The sequence below is a fragment of the Mya arenaria genome, chromosome 2 (genome assembly GCF_026914265.1).
Source record: "Mya arenaria isolate MELC-2E11 chromosome 2, ASM2691426v1".
Classification (NCBI taxonomy): Eukaryota; Metazoa; Mollusca; class Bivalvia; order Myida; family Myidae; genus Mya; species Mya arenaria.
In genome coordinates this window covers 55,391,072-55,416,049 of record NC_069123.1, presented here as the reverse complement: position 1 = coordinate 55,416,049, position 24,978 = coordinate 55,391,072, and the positions used below count along the sequence as shown (strand labels likewise).

The 24,978-nt window shown below is 36.3% G+C and overlaps 1 protein-coding gene across 1 annotated transcript in view; it reads right to left on the bottom strand.

Moving 5' to 3' along the window:
• Nucleotides 1-24,978, bottom strand: part of LOC128208995 (uncharacterized) — a 136,429-nt gene that overhangs the window by 74,064 nt on the left and 37,387 nt on the right. The window contains exons 22-54 of the mRNA XM_052912785.1: nucleotides 24,068-24,226; nucleotides 23,632-23,784; nucleotides 23,205-23,366; nucleotides 22,844-22,952; nucleotides 22,187-22,641; nucleotides 21,817-21,925; nucleotides 21,265-21,590; nucleotides 20,962-21,114; nucleotides 20,599-20,712; nucleotides 19,403-19,558; nucleotides 18,466-18,627; nucleotides 17,037-17,201; nucleotides 14,801-14,915; nucleotides 14,319-14,644; nucleotides 13,105-13,263; nucleotides 12,669-12,821; nucleotides 12,242-12,403; nucleotides 11,881-11,989; nucleotides 11,224-11,678; nucleotides 10,854-10,962; nucleotides 10,302-10,627; nucleotides 9,999-10,151; nucleotides 9,636-9,749; nucleotides 8,437-8,592; nucleotides 7,499-7,660; nucleotides 6,071-6,235; nucleotides 3,835-3,949; nucleotides 3,353-3,678; nucleotides 2,139-2,297; nucleotides 1,703-1,855; nucleotides 1,276-1,437; nucleotides 915-1,023; nucleotides 258-712 (exon numbers count right to left, since the gene is read on the bottom strand). Coding sequence (XP_052768745.1) covers nucleotides 258-712; nucleotides 915-1,023; nucleotides 1,276-1,437; nucleotides 1,703-1,855; nucleotides 2,139-2,297; nucleotides 3,353-3,678; nucleotides 3,835-3,949; nucleotides 6,071-6,235; nucleotides 7,499-7,660; nucleotides 8,437-8,592; nucleotides 9,636-9,749; nucleotides 9,999-10,151; nucleotides 10,302-10,627; nucleotides 10,854-10,962; nucleotides 11,224-11,678; nucleotides 11,881-11,989; nucleotides 12,242-12,403; nucleotides 12,669-12,821; nucleotides 13,105-13,263; nucleotides 14,319-14,644; nucleotides 14,801-14,915; nucleotides 17,037-17,201; nucleotides 18,466-18,627; nucleotides 19,403-19,558; nucleotides 20,599-20,712; nucleotides 20,962-21,114; nucleotides 21,265-21,590; nucleotides 21,817-21,925; nucleotides 22,187-22,641; nucleotides 22,844-22,952; nucleotides 23,205-23,366; nucleotides 23,632-23,784; nucleotides 24,068-24,226 — 6,366 coding nt within the window. The remainder of the gene's footprint in view (nucleotides 1-257; nucleotides 713-914; nucleotides 1,024-1,275; nucleotides 1,438-1,702; nucleotides 1,856-2,138; nucleotides 2,298-3,352; nucleotides 3,679-3,834; nucleotides 3,950-6,070; nucleotides 6,236-7,498; nucleotides 7,661-8,436; nucleotides 8,593-9,635; nucleotides 9,750-9,998; nucleotides 10,152-10,301; nucleotides 10,628-10,853; nucleotides 10,963-11,223; nucleotides 11,679-11,880; nucleotides 11,990-12,241; nucleotides 12,404-12,668; nucleotides 12,822-13,104; nucleotides 13,264-14,318; nucleotides 14,645-14,800; nucleotides 14,916-17,036; nucleotides 17,202-18,465; nucleotides 18,628-19,402; nucleotides 19,559-20,598; nucleotides 20,713-20,961; nucleotides 21,115-21,264; nucleotides 21,591-21,816; nucleotides 21,926-22,186; nucleotides 22,642-22,843; nucleotides 22,953-23,204; nucleotides 23,367-23,631; nucleotides 23,785-24,067; nucleotides 24,227-24,978) is intronic.

The following is a 24,978-nucleotide window of genomic DNA, read 5'->3' as shown; positions in this document are numbered from 1 at the left end:
AAGGATATAAATATATAAAAAAATTAACACAACCAAGAGTAAATAATAGTTTAGCATACTAAATGATATAATATTTTCATATTTTCATGAAAAAAAGGATAAAAATTCAACGAGAATGCTAATATAATTTTTCTGAGCTTATAATTTTCATAATGAATAGATGTATTAATTTTTACTTCACATTATTTAGGTTTTAGCCTATAATATCGAAATGCAATATTGATGCCAAAAACCTCAGTCAAAAACATGATACTCACATTGACACATGACAGGTAGAAGGTCAAGGTTGAGGGTTTCCAAAAAGGTGGCTGATGTCACAAACAAGGAGTTGTCTGAGGCAATACTTGCAAGTTCCTCTGCCTGGTTCTGACCACCTACACCCACACTGACCACCTCTATAAAATCATCCTTTGCATCTGAAGCTCTCTCAATGGACTGAACAGAATTATCTGATGGTTTTGCTGCTACAACAACTATAAACTTAGCATAGTGTGTGGCATCAGCCCTTGGTTGGTCATTAATCATGTTATTCGCCTCCGTGATAGCGCTGGCCATGTTGGATCCTGCAATGGAGCCCTGCGGGATGCTTGAGGCAATGTTAGTGGCTAGGTTTCGGTCCACTGTCGCATCTAGGCGAAGACGTGGACTAGTCGCCACATTATTTGAGTAGAATATAATGCCAATCCGCACATCTGTTGGGCCAACCTTATATCTACAAAGAAAATAATATGAGCAAAATAATCATTTCTTATCTAAATGATCCAAGTATATAAGTAACTTATATAAAACTTTTGTCAGTGTAAGCGTTATGAAAAGCTTGGCGCTTGCCAAAAACAGGAATAATCAATCTTTTAATGTGCATTAATGAGGGCCTAAAATAGCATTGTAACATAGCAGAATGACAGTATGCTCACTGGGAGATGGTGTTGACGAGGAATCCCTTCATCAAAGTGAACTCCAGAGGCTGAAGGCTGGAAGATGCATCAAGCACTAACACAATGTCCATCTTCACATTGCAACGATCTGAAATAAAGAGCAAAAAATCCTTCAATAGCTTGCGTAGGAATAAGACTGATGATGATTTTTACTCTAAAAGGAAGAGGAAATGATCATATAATCAAGTCATATTCTGTTCTTTAAATATATAATTCTAATATTTTAATACATTGGGGAGAGTCAGGTTTTTGGTAAGAAAATGCACGTACATGTAAATCAACTGCAAAAAGCTTGAATTTAGAATATGTAATATTTAAAACATGAAAGTGAACAGCATACCTATACACAGGTCTGGGGAGGTACTGCTGGTTGCTGCAGTGATAAGGTTCGGGGCACACTCAAGACAAACATCTTTGAGAGGCTCGGGCTGGTATGTCCCAACAGGGCACAAAAAACAGGAACTCTCATCTGAACTTCGCTTTGTGCCAGCAGGGCAGCTCCCTTATAGAGATGTATACATAGTTAGTCTTAGGGTTAGTTGTATTATAGGGATATCTTAGTGGTTTTGAGAGCATGACAAATGTATTCAGAGTGGAAAATATGACATAGATATATCATAATAATATCATATCAAAACTGCATAATTGAATCTGGTTATGTGATACAAAAAATAATTTAATTTCAAAAACAAATTACAGTATTTGAAGGCACTGAATTTTGTATATAATGTTTGAAAATATGTATGCTTTAACAAAACATTTCTTACTTATGCAGTCATCAGGGCCAGCACTACCAGTGTTAGCAGTTGTAAAATCAGTTTCACACTCTATGCAGAAGTCCTTTAGTTCAGGCTGGTAAGAGCCAACTGGGCATTTCTCACAGGAGTCACCTACCATTTTCTCCCCCGCCTTACAGTCAGCTGTGTTATATGGTACAGAAAATGAGTAAACATATAGAACTTTAACAATACTGTGGGCATAGAAGCAAGACTCTCAGTGGTAGTGCTTAAAGTATAGAGCTGAATATTTATAATGATTTTCTACTTGTTTAATAATAAAAATCAGAATGGCAATACAATATTTTTGTCCATCATAAGGATCCTATACAATGGAATTTTGTTTACAGCAGGTAGTTTTATGTTTTTCAAATAGTATAAACCATAATTTTACATAACATAATGAAGGCATGCTGGGCTGACTTACGAACACACTCAGTATTAAGTGTAGCACCCATGTCAAGAGTGGTTTTCTTCACGCCACACGGTAAACAGACATGTGACTCAGTGACCGTACGATATGTTCCACGTTTACACTTGTCACACTCCCCACCCTCCATCCTCTCCTCCCCGTCCAGACATGGAGCTGTAACAGTTGCATAGAATTATTCACAATAAGTTCTTCTTTTTCTTATCAAACCATGATGTGTTTGTATTTGAAGGAATTTACTGAAACTGTTTCATATTTAATTGAAGTATACATGCCATATCCCTGGCAGGGGGAAAAATCCTCGGGATTTTGATCCTTTCCCCAGTCTCTGGGCGGGAGAAATCCTCCGTAATTTAAAATAAAAAATAAAAAAAACACAGTCTGTGAGTGAAACTGTATGTAACAAACAACTCCACAAGGGAGAAATGACTGCATAAATTACAATGAATATTTTAAAAAAGGTTTGATAAATGCCAAAAGGAAACTTTTACAAGAAGCAATTAACTTATTTGTAGTAATGATCAAAGGCAAAGAAACATTACTTTTTGGGAAATGGAATAAATAAATAATATTTATTCCATTCTTTTATTGTCTGAACGTCATCATAGCTGATAGTATTAAGCAGAATTTTTAAATTGACTTTGGAGGAAGGTAAATCAATTAAATTGTATTGAAAATGGTAGATTTTGTTCTGCAAGTGCATTACAGTATGACATAACAGTGCATCAAAAGAATATGATGAATCATGATATATAAAATAATTCTGTAAATTCAAAAAATTGAAGGTTTTCATAGCAATAAATATATGTGAAAGCATTTTTTTCATACATGCGTCTAAATATATTTCGAAACTTCGAAATACTTCGCCAACTGCTAAAAATACCTGAATACTACAAAATCGCCCTGAATCCTTGGAATAGTCTCCAGAAATATGGCATGTATGTGGAAACAAATAATTACACTTACACATACACAATAAGGTTAAATATACATAGATAATATTTGTTAAGATTATAAAATCAATATGGGATATAATGTCAATATATAAGACAAGTGAAAATAACATGATATTTTCCATAGGCATATAAAAAAAAATCATTTTATTTGAACAACAACAAGACATTGGTGCACATATACGTAGTTTTATCACCTATAAAATTCAATAGCACTTAAAAATTCTTAAGCACCAGTTTGATATTCCAAACACTTACTTATACAAAGCTTCCTTGCAATAAACCTGCTGTTTCTCCTGGCACCAAAATCCTTTTTTACAAAAATGTGATCTGGACTTGTTGCCATGAAGATAAAGTTGGCCAGTCCAATTGCTGGATCAGAACTGATGATAGCAACCACACCACCGGCCTGGCGGTAGGCAATCAGTGAATCCTTGACTGCCTGGTCAGTAACGTCTCCCTCCAAAAGGAGGACGAGCAGCTTAGTGTTGGCAGGATTGGTACTCATGCCATTGGTAAGTCCCTGGATTCGGGAGAGCAGTTCTGCGTTGCTTGAGAATGTCTGTCTGAACACTGACGGATAGCTGCAAAAAGTATTACATTTATCTATTAATTGTCATGTCATCCACCAAAAAATCAATATTTGTCATCATCATTATAATGAAAATTTTCAACATAAATTTGCATTCAATTTTTATTTAAAAACTGAAAGCCAGCAAATGAACTGTAAATAAAGTCACCTTGCTGTTACAGCCTGGTAGAAGTCATCAGCATTCACAGTGAACCCTGCAGAAACAGCCGCCTGACTATCCTGGATCAGCGTCATATCCATGGCTGCACTACAGCTGTACGAGTCTTAAAAAACACATGCATTTAAGATAAGCTGATGCTTATAAGTCACATCAACTAGTAAGCTTAAGCCAATGCATAAAACAAGAACTGACACTTAACAATTGAAACCTATGATGTGTATCATACTGAATAATATGACATATGCTTCCAAAACCTACAACATTTGGAACAGTGTCATTCAGTTTATTTATTTTCACAAAATTTGAACAAGAGGGCCATGATGGCCCTAAATCGCTCACCTGAGTAAAAGAGTTTAACATAGCTTGTTTCTCAAAGAATATTGAACAAGAGCTGTCAAAGTATGTGACAAATGCCCCCCAATGTGACATTGAGCTATGAACAAGTACATAAAAAGTTGATCTTGCCTTTATGTGTCAAATACATATTGCAAGTTATATTATATTGCCTCTGAGCATAGAAAAAAAAACAATCATACTAAATGACAGCCAACACTCTTTATGTCCTCATATTCAGCATTCCATTGTGAATAAACACTTAGTGTATCTTTCACCTTAGAGGTAGGGACATGGGTCTTGCACACGACACGTTGTCTTGGTATGTCGAAAACATATGGCAAGTCATTTTAAAATCCGTCCATATAAGAGAAAGTCACAGCGCGGACACGACAGACTATATTTTCCTTCAGGTTGCCATGGCAACCAGAGTTCTGCATGGAATTAATTTTTTTGAACAATTTTGAAAAAGCACCAACCAAGGATCATTCCTATAAAGTTTCATCAAAATTGTCCAAGGGGTTTAGGAGAAGAAGATGATTGCAACCAATTGTTGACACTTTTCCTTTAGGTTGCCATGTCAACCAGAGTTCTTCATGGAATTAATTTCTTTGAACAATTTTGAAAAAGCACCAACCAAGGATCATTCCTATGAAGTTTCATCAAAATTGTCAAAGCGGTTTAGGAGAAGAAGATGATTATAACCAATTGTTGACATTTTCCTTTAGGTTGCCATGGCAACCAGGCCAAACAAAATTATGTGAACAAATTTAAGAGAGGTCCATGCAAGGACACTTCAAACCAAATTTGCTGAAGATCTATCAAGGGGTTCATGCGAAGAAAAGGTTATGTTTTTTTTACTAATTTTAGCTCTGGTGGCCCTTAAAAGGGGCCAAACAAAATTATTTGAAAAGACCTGACAGAGGCCCATGCTAGGATGCTTCAGACTTGAAGATCCATCAAGCAGTTAATAAGATCAAGTTGTTTAAACGTTTTTTCTATTTTTTGCTCTGGTGACCCCTAAAAGGGGCCAAACAAAACCATTTGAACAAAGTTGAGAGAGGACCATGTAAGGATGCTACAAATCAAGTATGGAGTCATTCTGACCTTTACTTTCAGAGGAAAAGATGTTTAAGTGACAAGACAATGTAAAAACAAATGACCCCTGAGCAAGGCCAATTTGACCCCGGGACAATAATTTGAATACCTTTGGTGTAGATCCACTAGGTAACACTATATACCAAATATGAAAGCTCTAGGTCTTATATTTCGGAGAAGAGGATTTTTAAAGTTTTATTATATAAGACTATATAAAAACAAATAACTTTCAGGGCGGGGTCAATTTTGACCCTGTGGCAATAATTTGAACAACTTTGATAGAGGTCCACAAGATGATGTTGAATACCAAATATCTAAGCTCCTGGCCTTACGGTTCTGGAGAAGAATATTTTTAAAGATTTACTATATAACACTATATGTGTTGGTGGGACATGCAGTACAAGAAGTGCTATCTGTCATCCCTTCCGGAAGGTAAAACCCATCTGCACACACATCTGTTTTAAACAAGAATTGTACTAATATATATGACTTTTTTTGTGTGTAACATAATGTGTCTTGTTACTTTCAAGGAGAAAATCATAAATATGGAACTGCATAACACAAGTCTTCAAATAATTATCCATAGTTATGGGCTTTACTATAAAAAGCTTTGTTGTTAATATATGTACTAAATTTATACAACTATATTAACAATTTTAATAAGGCTTTGAGTTTGAAATTCTATTTGACTACAACTTTTTTTCATAAAAACATTTTTAAACTACATTACTTACAACCACTTAAAGTTCAGACCTGAAAACTACAAAATTATATAAGATATTCTGCCACATACTTGTACACTGGGTCTGTGATGTAGCGCCTGTGATGGGCCCAGTAGTTGTGCCAGCAGGGCAGGACAAACAGCTCATCTGGCCAGGGTTGGGTGTGAAGGTGTTGGAGACACATTTTTCACATGCCCTCGTATCAGTATTCCAGAACTCACCAGCCAAACATGGCGCTGTTAAAGATATCATACTGTTTTGTATTGTATGAACAATAAACTAATGTGGTGTAGTTTAAGCAGACCGCATAAATAGACAACAAAGTCTTAACTTTAAAAACTGTATGTAAAAGCATTATTGGGCTAATCAAATGGTGGAAAGGTGGAGGTCTAGAACCCAGTCAATCAAAGCTTTGATAATAAATCAATCTCTTCACATCTTAAAACTGACTTGTTTCACCATTTTACACTTGAACAAGAGCGGTCACAGACAGCTATATCCCCTACCTCATGGGGGCATTTTTTATAACGAAAGCCAATCAATGGTAAGGGTAGTTTCTCAGGAACATAAGAAATGCATATTAAGAAAGGGCAATAACTCTTCCTAAAATGGTCGAATTGCCAAAGCCAGAATATGCGCTGCGTCACTATATAATCATCAATCTGTGAAAGTTTGGTAGAAATTACATAAAAAACATAAGAGGAGTTGCGAAGAAACCAATTTTAAATGTAAAAAAAAGGGGAAATAACTCTTTCAAAATGGCTGAATCGTGAAAGCCCGACAATATGCGCTGCGTCACTATATAGTCATCAATCTGTGAAAGTTTGGTAAAAATCGCATGAAAAACTTAAGAGGAGTTGCAAAGAAACTAATTTTAAATGTAAAATAAACAAAGGGCTAGAACTCTTTAAAAAATGGTCGAATCGCAAAAACCCAACAATATGTGCTGTGTCACTATATAGTCATCAATCTTTGAAAGTTTGGTAGAAATCGCATGAAAACGTAAGAGGATTTGCGAAGAAACCAATTTTAAATGTAAAATAAAGAAAGGGCAATAACTCTTTAAAAAATGGCTGAATTGCGAAAGCCCGACAATACGCCCTGCGTCATTATACAGTCATCAATCTGTGAAAGTTTGGTAAAAATCGCATGAAAAAATGTAAGAGGATTTGCAAAGAAACCAATTTTAAATGTAAAATAAGCAAAGGGCAATAACTCTTTCAAAAATGGTCAAATCGCAAAGCCAGACAATATGCGCTGCTTCACTTTATGATCATCAATCTGTGAAAGTTTGGTAGAAATCGCATGAGAAATGTAAGAGGAGATGCAAAAAAATGAATGTGGGACGGACGGACGCACCCACAGACGCGCGGAATCATGCCTACCATTACTATATCCCCTCGCCTTTTCAAGGCGGGGGATAATTAAGACATAAAAAGGGTCATGTAACGTAATTTATATTGGCTTACAAGCTCCCTACAACTATCTCCACCACTTACGCTGACAGTCGTCCACTGAGGTCGATGCTGCTGGACTCGTCCATCCATTTGAACAAGGGAGACAGGCGGTGTGAAGATTTGCATCCCGGAACTTGCCGGCAGGGCAGTCAACACATTGACCACTTGTCACATCCAGCTCCTGCCCAGACTCATCACAAACCACTAGGCAGACAAACAGAAATATGTGGTCAGATAAGTATATATATATATATATATATATATATTCATGTGAAGGAAATTTTACATTATGCATTTTTCATGTGATTCAGTAGTGGATAGCAATACAAGATCAAAATTTTATCCAGATTTATATGATTGATATTTTTCCTTATGTTACAGTAATTTCCAAATTTTGATGGAATTTACATTAAATACACAATTTTTGTACTTTTCACCAAAATGGATGCTTATGATTGCTTAATTATGTCATAATCTCAAGTGGATTAAGTGTGAAGTTTGTGTGTCTTTTTTTTTTTTTTGGGGGGGGGGTGCAAGTAATAAATATTTTCACAATGCACAATTTAAGACTAGAAATTGATAATATTTCTTGGCAAATGACCACCAAACCCCCCTGATTTCAGATGTGAGGGAGGTGCGCAAGTCAAAAGGTAACGCCCCTAAGTAGCGCCCCCTCTTATTTCGAATGCTGGATCCGCCTGTGATCAAACACAGAAATGAATATATGATTTAAAATATTTTTAAATATTGCTGCATTATAATGATTCATCTTCCATGGGGGTAGATGACAGATCTATCCTGCGCTGGTCACATGTCCAGAAACAAGTGTCTTATACTCACTAAACATTCATTCATGGACACAATAATTTCAAAAATTATCTTTTTCAATGGTTTCGCAAGTTATTCGATTTCTATCAATCAAGAGAATTTTAACTTTTAACAAAACACTATATCTTATTCGACATATTCGTGCGTTATACCTGAGCAATCGGCAACACTTGTTTTCCCCGGACCGATAGTAGTGGATCTCTCCGGGCATTTAAGACACAAAGTCTGCTTCTTGTCAGGTTGGTAAGTACCCTTCTCGCATGTGATACAGGTAGAGCCATCATACCGCTGCCCAGCCACGCATGTATCTGAGGAGTGGATTACAGAACAAAGCCTCAGAAAGACATCTATCATAATGATAAGATATGTAAATGGTATAGATCAAGTCTTCAGCTAACTAAAAATGTCATTATTTCCAAACATTTGTTTGAGATTAATCTGTAAACCAAACTAGAGCTATCCTAGGATGTGATAACAGTACCCAAATGATATTATATTTGACAGAGGGAGCAATCTCAGTCCAAAACCGAGTCAGTAAAAAAAGAAATTGTACTGCACAAACAGTGTTTGTTATACTACATCCTCTAGGTTGAAAAACCTGTTTTTATTACATCAAATGGATGTCAAAATCAATGTCCATTTCTCATGTAAACAATTGTCACGCTTTTGCTATTCATTGTTAACCCGCGTATAAAATTCCGCATTATTTAACATACTCATACACTTATTCTATAAGATATCTGAACAGCGACATGCTTGATAACATGTCAATCTTAATTGGCTACGATGGCTCTGCTTACAACATGTGACATCGCAAAAATTATTCACAGAATAAATATCGCGAAAATGTGTGACAGAATTATGAGGACATTTCTATTATCAGGCTTTTGCACCAGCTATTTTGTTGTTTTGTAGTTATTGGGGGGGGGGGGGGGGTTGTGGGGGAGTGGGGATATGATAAGTGTCAACTTGCCAGGACCAACTGAGGCTTTAAACTTATAGAAGCCATGTACGGAACATTTCCATGACATTTTTTTGAAACAGTTTGAAAACAGTTTCAGAGGAGATTTCCAAAGTTTTTCCTTTCAGTTGCCATGGTAACAAGAGCTGTGCATGGAACCACTTTAATTGAAGGAATCTGGAAAAGGACCACCCAAGAAACACCATCCTATCACAATAGCTCCTGTGTGTAGGGAAAAAATATGGTACCGTTTTAATGTAAAGTACATTTGTGCTAAGATTTTATTTTCTTAATTTTTTTTTTATATAAGTTTTGATATGACAATACCTTAATTTTCTCAACTATGATTCTACATGGCTAACACTAGCCCAAATTTTAGATGCTACTTACTACAACTGTCCTCATCAGAGTTATCACCACAGTTGGTAGCGCCATCACACCTGAGCGCCTCATCAATACAGTCCCCATTATCACACTGCCACTCACTTGCACTACATGGAACACCTTGGGAAGAAATTAGATTCACATTTGTTCTCAAGTTGGTTCAGACATATTTTTATGGTAAAAGACAGTTCGGTTAACAATAACTTACATTACAAATGTCAAATGTTTGAAATACCAGATTACCACTAAAGATAAGGTAACAGAGACAATATAGATATAGTTTGTTGAAAGGTCAAAGATGCCAAAGTACAATGTATAATTATCATGTTATTTCTATATCTTTTAGCATTTCTTGTCTGTGAGACCTACACTGTGTCTGTGAGGTGGCGCCTGGCCCCTGTGTGCTCTGGTTGTCGGGACAGTCCTGGCACATATGTGTAGAGGTTGCTGTGCGGTAAGAGCCCTTCAAGCATTCCTTACATTCTCCTGTATTATCCCTCTCAGCTCCGTCTGAACACGGCTCTGGAAAAACAACAACATCAAAACTTCTTGTGTTTTCCTTTGTGATAATTCGTATCAACTCATGATTACAACATTATCATAATTTCAATAAATATCTTGTTCTAAATAATTTGTTTATAACAGCAGAAATGCTACTATCTTGCATCTTACCTATGCATAAACTCCTGAATAGAACGTCATCATACGGCGAAAGATGAAAGTTATTCTTAGAGAAGACAACATCATCATTTGAGCCAACACCAACCATGGTTGTCTCTGTATCACTCTCGTACACAACAGCAATGACCACGCCCTTATCTGACAAGTCTGCTGCTGCGGTCTGGACCCCTGCTGTCCAGCTGGAAGTTGGGTTTTTGTCAGTGAAGATGACAACTACAGCGGTGTTCTGCGGGGCAGTGAGAGCCAGAGGTGTGTTTCCAGTCAAGGCATCCTGCAGGTTGGTTCCAGTTAGTTCGGTGAAACTGTTACTAGTGTACCTGGGAAATAGACAGGCTTCATTGTTATTCAGTTGAAATAAGAGTTAGGATAAAAATGTCTCCCATACTAGCTACATGAATGGTCTTGTGCTCATAAACTAGGGAAAAGTACGACATCAGATGAAAGAACATAATTATAAGTTCATAGAAAGTGAGATTGTCTGCACAGGTATTACTTACTAATGAACAACTATGAATGTGTTTTCTATATATTCCAAAAACGTACATATCATTCATGTTAGAGATGAAGGTGTCCACTTTACTGGACAGTGTCGTGGAGGTGGAAATGTCCTTCACATAAAACACATCCATGCTGGCTCCACAGGTGAACATTGCTGAAGGATATAAATATATAAAAAAATTAACACAACCAAGAGTAAATAATAGTTTAGCATACTAAATGATATAATATTTTCATATTTTCATGAAAAAAAGGATAAAAAATTCAACGAGAATGCTAATATAATTTTTCTGAGCTTATAATTTTCATAATGAATAGATGTATTAATTTTTACTTCACATTATTTAGGTTTTAGCCTATAATATCGAAATGCAATATTGATGCCAAAAACCTCAGTCAAAAACATGATACTCACATTGACACATGACAGGTAGAAGGTCAAGGTTGAGGGTTTCCAAAAAGGTGGCTGATGTCACAAACAAGGAGTTGTCTGAGGCAATACTTGCAAGTTCCTCTGCCTGGTTCTGACCACCTACACCCACACTGACCACCTCTATAAAATCATCCTTTGCATCTGAAGCTCTCTCAATGGACTGAACAGAATTATCTGATGGTTTTGCTGCTACAACAACTATAAACTTAGCATAGTGTGTGGCATCAGCCCTTGGTTGGTCATTAATCATGTTATTCGCCTCCGTGATAGCGCTGGCCATGTTGGATCCTGCAATGGAGCCCTGCGGGATGCTTGAGGCAATGTTAGTGGCTAGGTTTCGGTCCACTGTCGCATCTAGGCGAAGACGTGGACTAGTCGCCACATTATTTGAGTAGAATATAATGCCAATCCGCACATCTGTTGGGCCAACCTTATATCTACAAAGAAAATAATATGAGCAAAATAATCATTTCTTATCTAAATGATCCAAGTATATAAGTAACTTATATAAAACTTTTGTCAGTGTAAGCGTTATGAAAAGCTTGGCGCTTGCCAAAAACAGGAATAATCAATCTTTTAATGTGCATTAATGAGGGCCTAAAATAGCATTGTAACATAGCAGAATGACAGTATGCTCACTGGGAGATGGTGTTGACGAGGAATCCCTTCATCAAAGTGAACTCCAGAGGCTGAAGGCTGGAAGATGCATCAAGCACTAACACAATGTCCATCTTCACATTGCAACGATCTGAAATAAAGAGCAAAAAATCCTTCAATAGCTTGCGTAGGAATAAGACTGATGATGATTTTTACTCTAAAAGGAAGAGGAAATGATCATATAATCAAGTCATATTCTGTTCTTTAAATATATAATTCTAATATTTTAATACATTGGGGAGAGTCAGGTTTTTGGTAAGAAAATGCACGTACATGTAAATCAACTGCAAAAAGCTTGAATTTAGAATATGTAATATTTAAAACATGAAAGTGAACAGCATACCTATACACAGGTCTGGGGAGGTACTGCTGGTTGCTGCAGTGATAAGGTTCGGGGCACACTCAAGACAAACATCTTTGAGAGGCTCGGGCTGGTATGTCCCAACAGGGCACAAAAAACAGGAACTCTCATCTGAACTTCGCTTTGTGCCAGCAGGGCAGCTCCCTTATAGAGATGTATACATAGTTAGTCTTAGGGTTAGTTGTATTATAGGGATATCTTAGTGGTTTTGAGAGCATGACAAATGTATTCAGAGTGGAAAATATGACATAGATATATCATAATAATATCATATCAAAACTGCATAATTGAATCTGGTTATGTGATACAAAAAATAATTTAATTTCAAAAACAAATTACAGTATTTGAAGGCACTGAATTTTGTATATAATGTTTGAAAATATGTATGCTTTAACAAAACATTTCTTACTTATGCAGTCATCAGGGCCAGCACTACCAGTGTTAGCAGTTGTAAAATCAGTTTCACACTCTATGCAGAAGTCCTTTAGTTCAGGCTGGTAAGAGCCAACTGGGCATTTCTCACAGGAGTCACCTACCATTTTCTCCCCCGCCTTACAGTCAGCTGTGTTATATGGTACAGAAAATGAGTAAACATATAGAACTTTAACAATACTGTGGGCATAGAAGCAAGACTCTCAGTGGTAGTGCTTAAAGTATAGAGCTGAATATTTATAATGATTTTCTACTTGTTTAATAATAAAAATCAGAATGGCAATACAATATTTTTGTCCATCATAAGGATCCTATACAATGGAATTTTGTTTACAGCAGGTAGTTTTATGTTTTTCAAATAGTATAAACCATAATTTTACATAACATAATGAAGGCATGCTGGGCTGACTTACGAACACACTCAGTATTAAGTGTAGCACCCATGTCAAGAGTGGTTTTCTTCACGCCACACGGTAAACAGACATGTGACTCAGTGACCGTACGATATGTTCCACGTTTACACTTGTCACACTCCCCACCCTCCATCCTCTCCTCCCCGTCCAGACATGGAGCTGTAACAGTTGCATAGAATTATTCACAATAAGTTCTTCTTTTTCTTATCAAACCATGATGTGTTTGTATTTGAAGGAATTTACTGAAACTGTTTCATATTTAATTGAAGTATACATGCCATATCCCTGGCAGGGGGAAAAATCCTCGGGATTTTGATCCTTTCCCCAGTCTCTGGGCGGGAGAAATCCTCCGTAATTTAAAATAAAAAATAAAAAAAAACACAGTCTGTGAGTGAAACTGTATGTAACAAACAACTCCACAAGGGAGAAATGACTGCATAAATTACAATGAATATTTTAAAAAAGGTTTGATAAATGCCAAAAGGAAACTTTTACAAGAAGCAATTAACTTATTTGTAGTAATGATCAAAGGCAAAGAAACATTACTTTTTGGGAAATGGAATAAATAAATAATATTTATTCCATTCTTTTATTGTCTGAACGTCATCATAGCTGATAGTATTAAGCAGAATTTTTAAATTGACTTTGGAGGAAGGTAAATCAATTAAATTGTATTGAAAATGGTAGATTTTGTTCTGCAAGTGCATTACAGTATGACATAACAGTGCATCAAAAGAATATGATGAATCATGATATATAAAATAATTCTGTAAATTCAAAAAATTGAAGGTTTTCATAGCAATAAATATATGTGAAAGCATTTTTTCATACATGCGTCTAAATATATTTCGAAACTTCGAAATACTTCGCCAACTGCTAAAAATACCTGAATACTACAAAATCGCCCTGAATCCTTGGAATAGTCTCCAGAAATATGGCATGTATGTGGAAACAAATAATTACACTTACACATACACAATAAGGTTAAATATACATAGATAATATTTGTTAAGATTATAAAATCAATATGGGATATAATGTCAATATATAAGACAAGTGAAAATAACATGATATTTTCCATAGGCATATAAAAAAAAATCATTTTATTTGAACAACAACAAGACATTGGTGCACATATACGTAGTTTTATCACCTATAAAATTCAATAGCACTTAAAAATTCTTAAGCACCAGTTTGATATTCCAAACACTTACTTATACAAAGCTTCCTTGCAATAAACCTGCTGTTTCTCCTGGCACCAAAATCCTTTTTTACAAAAATGTGATCTGGACTTGTTGCCATGAAGATAAAGTTGGCCAGTCCAATTGCTGGATCAGAACTGATGATAGCAACCACACCACCGGCCTGGCGGTAGGCAATCAGTGAATCCTTGACTGCCTGGTCAGTAACGTCTCCCTCCAAAAGGAGGACGAGCAGCTTAGTGTTGGCAGGATTGGTACTCATGCCATTGGTAAGTCCCTGGATTCGGGAGAGCAGTTCTGCGTTGCTTGAGAATGTCTGTCTGAACACTGACGGATAGCTGCAAAAAGTATTACATTTATCTATTAATTGTCATGTCATCCACCAAAAAATCAATATTTGTCATCATCATTATAATGAAAATTTTCAACATAAATTTGCATTCAATTTTTATTTAAAAACTGAAAGCCAGCAAATGAACTGTAAATAAAGTCACCTTGCTGTTACAGCCTGGTAGAAGTCATCAGCATTCACAGTGAACCCTGCAGAAACAGCCGCCTGACTATCCTGGATCAGCGTCATATCCATGGCTGCACTACAGCTGTACGAGTCTTAAAAAACACATGCATTTAAGATAAGCTGATGCTTATAAGTCACATCAACTAGTAAGCTTAAGCCAATGCATAAAACAAGAACTGACACTTAACAATTGAAACCTATGATGTGTATCATACTGAATAATATGACATATGCTTCCAAAACCTACAACATTTGGAACAGTGTCATTCAGTTTATTTATTTTCACAAAATTTGAACAAGAGGGCCATGATGGCCCTAAATCGCTCACCTGAGTAAAAGAGTTTAACATAGCTTGTTTCTCAAAGAATATTGAACAAGAGCTGTCAAAGTATGTGACAAATGCCCCCCAATGTGACATTGAGCTATGAACAAGTACATAAAAAGTTGATCTTGCCTTTATGTGTCAAATACATATTGCAAGTTATATTATATTGCCTCTGAGCATAGAAAAAAAAACAATCATACTAAATGACAGCCAACACTCTTTATGTCCTCATATTCAGCATTCCATTGTGAATAAACACTTAGTGTATCTTTCACCTTAGAGGTAGGGACATGGGTCTTGCACACGACACGTTGTCTTGGTATGTCGAAAACATATGGCAAGTCATTTTAAAATCCGTCCATATAAGAGAAAGTCACAGCGCGGACACGACAGACTATATTTTCCTTCAGGTTGCCATGGCAACCAGAGTTCTGCATGGAATTAATTTTTTTGAACAATTTTGAAAAAGCACCAACCAAGGATCATTCCTATAAAGTTTCATCAAAATTGTCCAAGGGGTTTAGGAGAAGAAGATGATTGCAACCAATTGTTGACACTTTTCCTTTAGGTTGCCATGTCAACCAGAGTTCTTCATGGAATTAATTTCTTTGAACAATTTTGAAAAAGCACCAACCAAGGATCATTCCTATGAAGTTTCATCAAAATTGTCAAAGCGGTTTAGGAGAAGAAGATGATTATAACCAATTGTTGACATTTTCCTTTAGGTTGCCATGGCAACCAGGCCAAACAAAATTATGTGAACAAATTTAAGAGAGGTCCATGCAAGGACACTTCAAACCAAATTTGCTGAAGATCTATCAAGGGGTTCATGCGAAGAAAAGGTTATGTTTTTTTTACTAATTTTAGCTCTGGTGGCCCTTAAAAGGGGCCAAACAAAATTATTTGAAAAGACCTGACAGAGGCCCATGCTAGGATGCTTCAGACTTGAAGATCCATCAAGCAGTTAATAAGATCAAGTTGTTTAAACGTTTTTTCTATTTTTTGCTCTGGTGACCCCTAAAAGGGGCCAAACAAAACCATTTGAACAAAGTTGAGAGAGGACCATGTAAGGATGCTACAAATCAAGTATGGAGTCATTCTGACCTTTACTTTCAGAGGAAAAGATGTTTAAGTGACAAGACAATGTAAAAACAAATGACCCCTGAGCAAGGCCAATTTGACCCCGGGACAATAATTTGAATACCTTTGGTGTAGATCCACTAGGTAACACTATATACCAAATATGAAAGCTCTAGGTCTTATATTTCGGAGAAGAGGATTTTTAAAGTTTTATTATATAAGACTATATAAAAACAAATAACTTTCAGGGCGGGGTCAATTTTGACCCTGTGGCAATAATTTGAACAACTTTGATAGAGGTCCACAAGATGATGTTGAATACCAAATATCTAAGCTCCTGGCCTTACGGTTCTGGAGAAGAATATTTTTAAAGATTTACTATATAACACTATATGTGTTGGTGGGACATGCAGTACAAGAAGTGCTATCTGTCATCCCTTCCGGAAGGTAAAACCCATCTGCACACACATCTGTTTTAAACAAGAATTGTACTAATATATATGACTTTTTTTGTGTGTAACATAATGTGTCTTGTTACTTTCAAGGAGAAAATCATAAATATGGAACTGCATAACACAAGTCTTCAAATAATTATCCATAGTTATGGGCTTTACTATAAAAAGCTTTGTTGTTAATATATGTACTAAATTTATACAACTATATTAACAATTTTAATAAGGCTTTGAGTTTGAAATTCTATTTGACTACAACTTTTTTTCATAAAAACATTTTTAAACTACATTACTTACAACCACTTAAAGTTCAGACCTGAAAACTACAAAATTATATAAGATATTCTGCCACATACTTGTACACTGGGTCTGTGATGTAGCGCCTGTGATGGGCCCAGTAGTTGTGCCAGCAGGGCAGGACAAACAGCTCATCTGGCCAGGGTTGGGTGTGAAGGTGTTGGAGACACATTTTTCACATGCCCTCGTATCAGTATTCCAGAACTCACCAGCCAAACATGGCGCTGTTAAAGATATCATACTGTTTTGTATTGTATGAACAATAAACTAATGTGGTGTAGTTTAAGCAGACCGCATAAATAGACAACAAAGTCTTAACTTTAAAAACTGTATGTAAAAGCATTATTGGGCTAATCAAATGGTGGAAAGGTGGAGGTCTAGAACCCAGTCAATCAAAGCTTTGATAATAAATCAATCTCTTCACATCTTAAAACTGACTTGTTTCACCATTTTACACTTGAACAAGAGCGGTCACAGACAGCTATATCCCCTACCTCATGGGGGCATTTTTTATAACGAAAGCCAATCAATGGTAAGGGTAGTTTCTCAGGAACATAAGAAATGCATATTAAGAAAGGGCAATAACTCTTCCTAAAATGGTCGAATTGCCAAAGCCAGAATATGCGCTGCGTCACTATATAATCATCAATCTGTGAAAGTTTGGTAGAAATTACATAAAAAACATAAGAGGAGTTGCGAAGAAACCAATTTTAAATGTAAAAAAAAGGGGAAATAACTCTTTCAAAAATGGCTGAATCGTGAAAGCCCGACAATATGCGCTGCGTCACTATATAGTCATCAATCTGTGAAAGTTTGGTAAAAATCGCATGAAAAACTTAAGAGGAGTTGCAAAGAAACTAATTTTAAATGTAAAATAAACAAAGGGCTAGAACTCTTTAAAAAATGGTCGAATCGCAAAAACCCAACAATATGTGCTGTGTCACTATATAGTCATCAATCTTTGAAAGTTTGGTAGAAATCGCATGAAAACGTAAGAGGATTTGCGAAGAAACCAATTTTAAATGTAAAATAAAGAAAGGGCAATAACTCTTTAAAAAATGGCTGAATTGCGAAAGCCCGACAATACGCCCTGCGTCATTATACAGTCATCAATCTGTGAAAGTTTGGTAAAAATCGCATGAAAAAATGTAAGAGGATTTGCAAAGAAACCAATTTTAAATGTAAAATAAGCAAAGGGCAATAACTCTTTCAAAAATGGTCAAATCGCAAAGCCAGACAATATGCGCTGCTTCACTTTATGATCATCAATCTGTGAAAGTTTGGTAGAAATCGCATGAGAAATGTAAGAGGAGATGCAAAAAAATGAATGTGGGACGGACGGACGCACCCACAGACGCGCGGAATCATGCCTACCATTACTATATCCCCTCGCCTTTTCAAGGCGGGGGATAATTAAGACATAAAAAGGGTCATGTAACGTAATTTATATTGGCTTACAAGCTCCCTACAACTATCTCCACCACTTACGCTGACAGTCGTCCACTGAGGTCGATGCTGCTGGACTCGTCCATCCATTTGAACAAGGGAGACAGGCGGTGTGAAGATTTGCATCCCGGAACTTGCCGGCAGGGCAGTCAACACATTGACCACTTGTCACATCCAGCTCCTGCCCAGACTCATCACAAACCACTAGGCAGACAAACAGAAATATGTGGTCAGATAAGTATATATATATATATATATATATATATTCATGTGAAGGAAATTTTACATTATGCATTTTTCATGTGATTCAGTAGTGGATAGCAATACAAGATCAAAATTTTATCCAGATTTATATGATTGATATTTTTCCTTATGTTACAGTAATTTCCAAATTTTGATGGAATTTACATTAAATACACAATTTTTGTACTTTTCACCAAAATGGATGCTTATGATTGCTTAATTATGTCATAATCTCAAGTGGATTAAGTGTGAAGTTTGTGTGTCTTTTTTTTTTTTTGGGGGGGGGGTGCAAGTAATAAATATTTTCACAATGCACAATTTAAGACTAGAAATTGATAATATTTCTTGGCAAATGACCACCAAACCCCCCTGATTTCAGATGTGAGGGAGGTGCGCAAGTCAAAAGGTAACGCCCCTAAGTAGCGCCCCCTCTTATTTCGAATGCTGGATCCGCCTGTGATCAAACACAGAAATGAATATATGATTTAAAATATTTTTAAATATTGCTGCATTATAATGATTCATCTTCCATGGGGGTAGATGACAGATCTATCCTGCGCTGGTCACATGTCCAGAAACAAGTGTCTTATACTCACTAAACATTCATTCATGGACACAATAATTTCAAAAATTATCTTTTTCAATGGTTTCGCAAGTTATTCGATTTCTATCAATCAAGAGAATTTTAACTTTTAACAAAACACTATATCTTATTCGACATATTCGTGCGTTATACCTGAGCAATCGGCAACACTTGTTTTCCCCGGACCGATAGTAGTGGATCTCTCCGGGCATTTAAGACACAAAGTCTGCTTCTTGTCAGGTTGGTAAGTACCCTTCTCGCATGTGATACAGGTAGAGCCATCATACCGCTGCCCAGCCACGCATGTATCTGAGGAGTGGATTACAGAACAAAGCCTCAGAAAGACATCTATCATAATGATAAGATATGTAAATGGTATAGATCAAGTCTTCAGCTAACTAAAAATGTCATTATTTCCAAACATTTGTTTGAGATTAATCTGTAAACCAAACTAGAGCTATCCTAGGATGTGATAACAGTACCCAAATGATATTATATTTGACAGAGGGAGCAATCTCAGTCCAAAACCGAGTCAGTAAAAAAAGAAATTGTACTGCACAAACAGTGTTTGTTATACTACATCCTCTAGGTTGAAAAACCTGTTTTTATTACATCAAATGGATGTCAAAATCAATGTCCATTTCTCATGTAAACAATTGTCACGCTTTTGCTATTCATTGTTAACCCGCGTATAAAATTCCGCATTATTTAACATACTCATACACTTATTCTATAAGATATCTGAACAGCGACATGCTTGATAACATGTCAATCTTAATTGGCTACGATGGCTCTGCTTACAACATGTGACATCGCAAAAATTATTCACAGAATAAATATCGCGAAAATGTGTGACAGAATTATGAGGACATTTCTATTATCAGGCTTTTGCACCAGCTATTTTGTTGTTTTGTAGTTATTGGGGGGGGGGGGGGTTGTGGGGGAGTGGGGATATGATAAGTGTCAACTTGCCAGGACCAACTGAGGCTTTAAACTTATAGAAGCCATGTACGGAACATTTCCATGACATTTTTTTGAAACAGTTTGAAAACAGTTTCAGAGGAGATTTCCAAAGTTTTTCCTTTCAGTTGCCATGGTAACAAGAGCTGTGCATGGAACCACTTTAATTGAAGGAATCTGGAAAAGGACCACCCAAGAAACACCATCCTATCACAATAGCTCCTGTGTGTAGGGAAAAAATATGGTACCGTTTTAATGTAAAGTACATTTGTGCTAAGATTTTATTTTCTTAATTTTTTTTTATATAAGTTTTGATATGACAATACCTTAATTTTCTCAACTATGATTCTACATGGCTAACACTAGCCCAAATTTTAGATGCTACTTACTACAACTGTCCTCATCAGAGTTATCACCACAGTTGGTAGCGCCATCACACCTGAGCGCCTCATCAATACAGTCCCCATTATCACACTGCCACTCACTTGCACTACATGGAACACCTTGGGAAGAAATTAGATTCACATTTGTTCTCAAGTTGGTTCAGACATATTTTTATGGTAAAAGACAGTTCGGTTAACAATAACTTACATTACAAATGTCAAATGTTTGAAATACCAGATTACCACTAAAGATAAGGTAACAGAGACAATATAGATATAGTTTGTTGAAAGGTCAAAGATGCCAAAGTACAATGTATAATTATCATGTTATTTCTATATCTTTTAGCATTTCTTGTCTGTGAGACCTACACTGTGTCTGTGAGGTGGCGCCTGGCCCCTGTGTGCTCTGGTTGTCGGGACAGTCCTGGCACATATGTGTAGAGGTTGCTGTGCGGTAAGAGCCCTTCAAGCATTCCTTACATTCTCCTGTATTATCCCTCTCAGCTCCGTCTGAACACGGCTCTGGAAAAACAACAACATCAAAACTTCTTGTGTTTTCCTTTGTGATAATTCGTATCAACTCATGATTACAACATTATCATAATTTCAATAAATATCTTGTTCTAAATAATTTGTTTATAACAGCAGAAATGCTACTATCTTGCATCTTACCTATGCATAAACTCCTGAATAGAACGTCATCATACGGCGAAAGATGAAAGTTATTCTTAGAGAAGACAACATCATCATTTGAGCCAACACCAACCATGGTTGTCTCTGTATCACTCTCGTACACAACAGCAATGACCACGCCCTTATCTGACAAGTCTGCTGCTGCGGTCTGGACCCCTGCTGTCCAGCTGGAAGTTGGGTTTTTGTCAGTGAAGATGACAACTACAGCGGTGTTCTGCGGGGCAGTGAGAGCCAGAGGTGTGTTTCCAGTCAAGGCATCCTGCAGGTTGGTTCCAGTTAGTTCGGTGAAACTGTTACTAGTGTACCTGGGAAATAGACAGGCTTCATTGTTATTCAGTTGAAATAAGAGTTAGGATAAAAATGTCTCCCATACTAGCTACATGAATGGTCTTGTGCTCATAAACTAGGGAAAAGTACGACATCAGATGAAAGAACATAATTATAAGTTCATAGAAAGTGAGATTGTCTGCACAGGTATTACTTACTAATGAACAACTATGAATGTGTTTTCTATATATTCCAAAAACGTACATATCATTCATGTTAGAGATGAAGGTGTCCACTTTACTGGACAGTGTCGTGGAGGTGGAAATGTCCTTCACATAAAACACATCCATGCTGGCTCCACAGGTGAACATTGCTGAAGGATATAAATATATAAAAAAATTAACACAACCAAGAGTAAATAATAGTTTAGCATACTAAATGATATAATATTTTCATATTTTCATGAAAAAAAGGATAAAAAATTCAACGAGAATGCTAATATAATTTTTCTGAGCTTATAATTTTCATAATGAATAGATGTATTAATTTTTACTTCACATTATTTAGGTTTTAGCCTATAATATCGAAATGCAATATTGATGCCAAAAACCTCAGTCAAAAACATGATACTCACATTGACACATGACAGGTAGAAGGTCAAGGTTGAGGGTTTCCAAAAAGGTGGCTGATGTCACAAACAAGGAGTTGTCTGAGGCAATACTTGCAAGTTCCTCTGCCTGGTTCTGACCACCTACACCCACACTGACCACCTCTATAAAATCATCCTTTGCATCTGAAGCTCTCTCAATGGACTGAACAGAATTATCTGATGGTTTTGCTGCTACAACAACTATAAACTTAGCATAGTGTGTGGCATCAGCCCTTGGTTGGTCATTAATCATGTTATTCGCCTCCGTGATAGCGCTGGCCATGTTGGATCCTGCAATGGAGCCCTGCGGGATGCTTGAGGCAATGTTAGTGGCTAGGTTTCGGTCCACTGTCGCATCTAGGCGAAGACGTGGACTAGTCGCCACATTATTTGAGTAGAATATAATGCCAATCCGCACATCTGTTGGGCCAACCTTATATCTACAAAGAAAATAATATGAGCAAAATAATCATTTCTTATCTAAATGATCCAAGTATATAAGTAACTTATATAAAACTTTTGTCAGTGTAAGCGTTATGAAAAGCTTGGCGCTTGCCAAAAACAGGAATAATCAATCTTTTAATGTGCATTAATGAGGGCCTAAAATAGCATTGTAACATAGCAGAATGACAGTATGCTCACTGGGAGATGGTGTTGACGAGGAATCCCTTCATCAAAGTGAACTCCAGAGGCTGAAGGCTGGAAGATGCATCAAGCACTAACACAATGTCCATCTTCACATTGCAACGATCTGAAATAAAGAGCAAAAAATCCTTCAATAGCTTGCGTAGGAATAAGACTGATGATGATTTTTACTCTAAAAGGAAGAGGAAATGATCATATAATCAAGTCATATTCTGTTCTTTAAATATATAATTCTAATATTTTAATACATTGGGGAGAGTCAGGTTTTTGGTAAGAAAATGCACGTACATGTAAATCAACTGCAAAAAGCTTGAATTTAGAATATGTAATATTTAAAACATGAAAGTGAACAGCATACCTATACACAGGTCTGGGGAGGTACTGCTGGTTGCTGCAGTGATAAGGTTCGGGGCACACTCAAGACAAACATCTTTGAGAGGCTCGGGCTGGTATGTCCCAACAGGGCACAAAAAACAGGAACTCTCATCTGAACTTCGCTTTGTGCCAGCAGGGCAGCTCCCTTATAGAGATGTATACATAGTTAGTCTTAGGGTTAGTTGTATTATAGGGATATCTTAGTGGTTTTGAGAGCATGACAAATGTATTCAGAGTGGAAAATATGACATAGATATATCATAATAATATCATATCAAAACTGCATAATTGAATCTGGTTATGTGATACAAAAAATAATTTAATTTCAAAAACAAATTACAGTATTTGAAGGCACTGAATTTTGTATATAATGTTTGAAAATATGTATGCTTTAACAAAACATTTCTTACTTATGCAGTCATCAGGGCCAGCACTACCAGTGTTAGCAGTTGTAAAATCAGTTTCACACTCTATGCAGAAGTCCTTTAGTTCAGGCTGGTAAGAGCCAACTGGGCATTTCTCACAGGAGTCACCTACCATTTTCTCCCCCGCCTTACAGTCAGCTGTGTTATATGGTACAGAAAATGAGTAAACATATAGAACTTTAACAATACTGTGGGCATAGAAGCAAGACTCTCAGTGGTAGTGCTTAAAGTATAGAGCTGAATATTTATAATGATTTTCTACTTGTTTAATAATAAAAATCAGAATGGCAATACAATATTTTTGTCCATCATAAGGATCCTATACAATGGAATTTTGTTTACAGCAGGTAGTTTTATGTTTTTCAAATAGTATAAACCATAATTTTACATAACATAATGAAGGCATGCTGGGCTGACTTACGAACACACTCAGTATTAAGTGTAGCACCCATGTCAAGAGTGGTTTTCTTCACGCCACACGGTAAACAGACATGTGACTCAGTGACCGTACGATATGTTCCACGTTTACACTTGTCACACTCCCCACCCTCCATCCTCTCCTCCCCGTCCAGACATGGAGCTGTAACAGTTGCATAGAATTATTCACAATAAGTTCTTCTTTTTCTTATCAAACCATGATGTGTTTGTATTTGAAGGAATTTACTGAAACTGTTTCATATTTAATTGAAGTATACATGCCATATCCCTGGCAGGGGGAAAAATCCTCGGGATTTTGATCCTTTCCCCAGTCTCTGGGCGGGAGAAATCCTCCGTAATTTAAAATAAAAAATAAAAAAAAACACAGTCTGTGAGTGAAACTGTATGTAACAAACAACTCCACAAGGGAGAAATGACTGCATAAATTACAATGAATATTTTAAAAAAGGTTTGATAAATGCCAAAAGGAAACTTTTACAAGAAGCAATTAACTTATTTGTAGTAATGATCAAAGGCAAAGAAACATTACTTTTTGGGAAATGGAATAAATAAATAATATTTATTCCATTCTTTTATTGTCTGAACGTCATCATAGCTGATAGTATTAAGCAGAATTTTTAAATTGACTTTGGAGGAAGGTAAATCAATTAAATTGTATTGAAAATGGTAGATTTTGTTCTGCAAGTGCATTACAGTATGACATAACAGTGCATCAAAAGAATATGATGAATCATGATATATAAAATAATTCTGTAAATTCAAAAAATTGAAGGTTTTCATAGCAATAAATATATGTGAAAGCATTTTTTCATACATGCGTCTAAATATATTTCGAAACTTCGAAATACTTCGCCAACTGCTAAAAATACCTGAATACTACAAAATCGCCCTGAA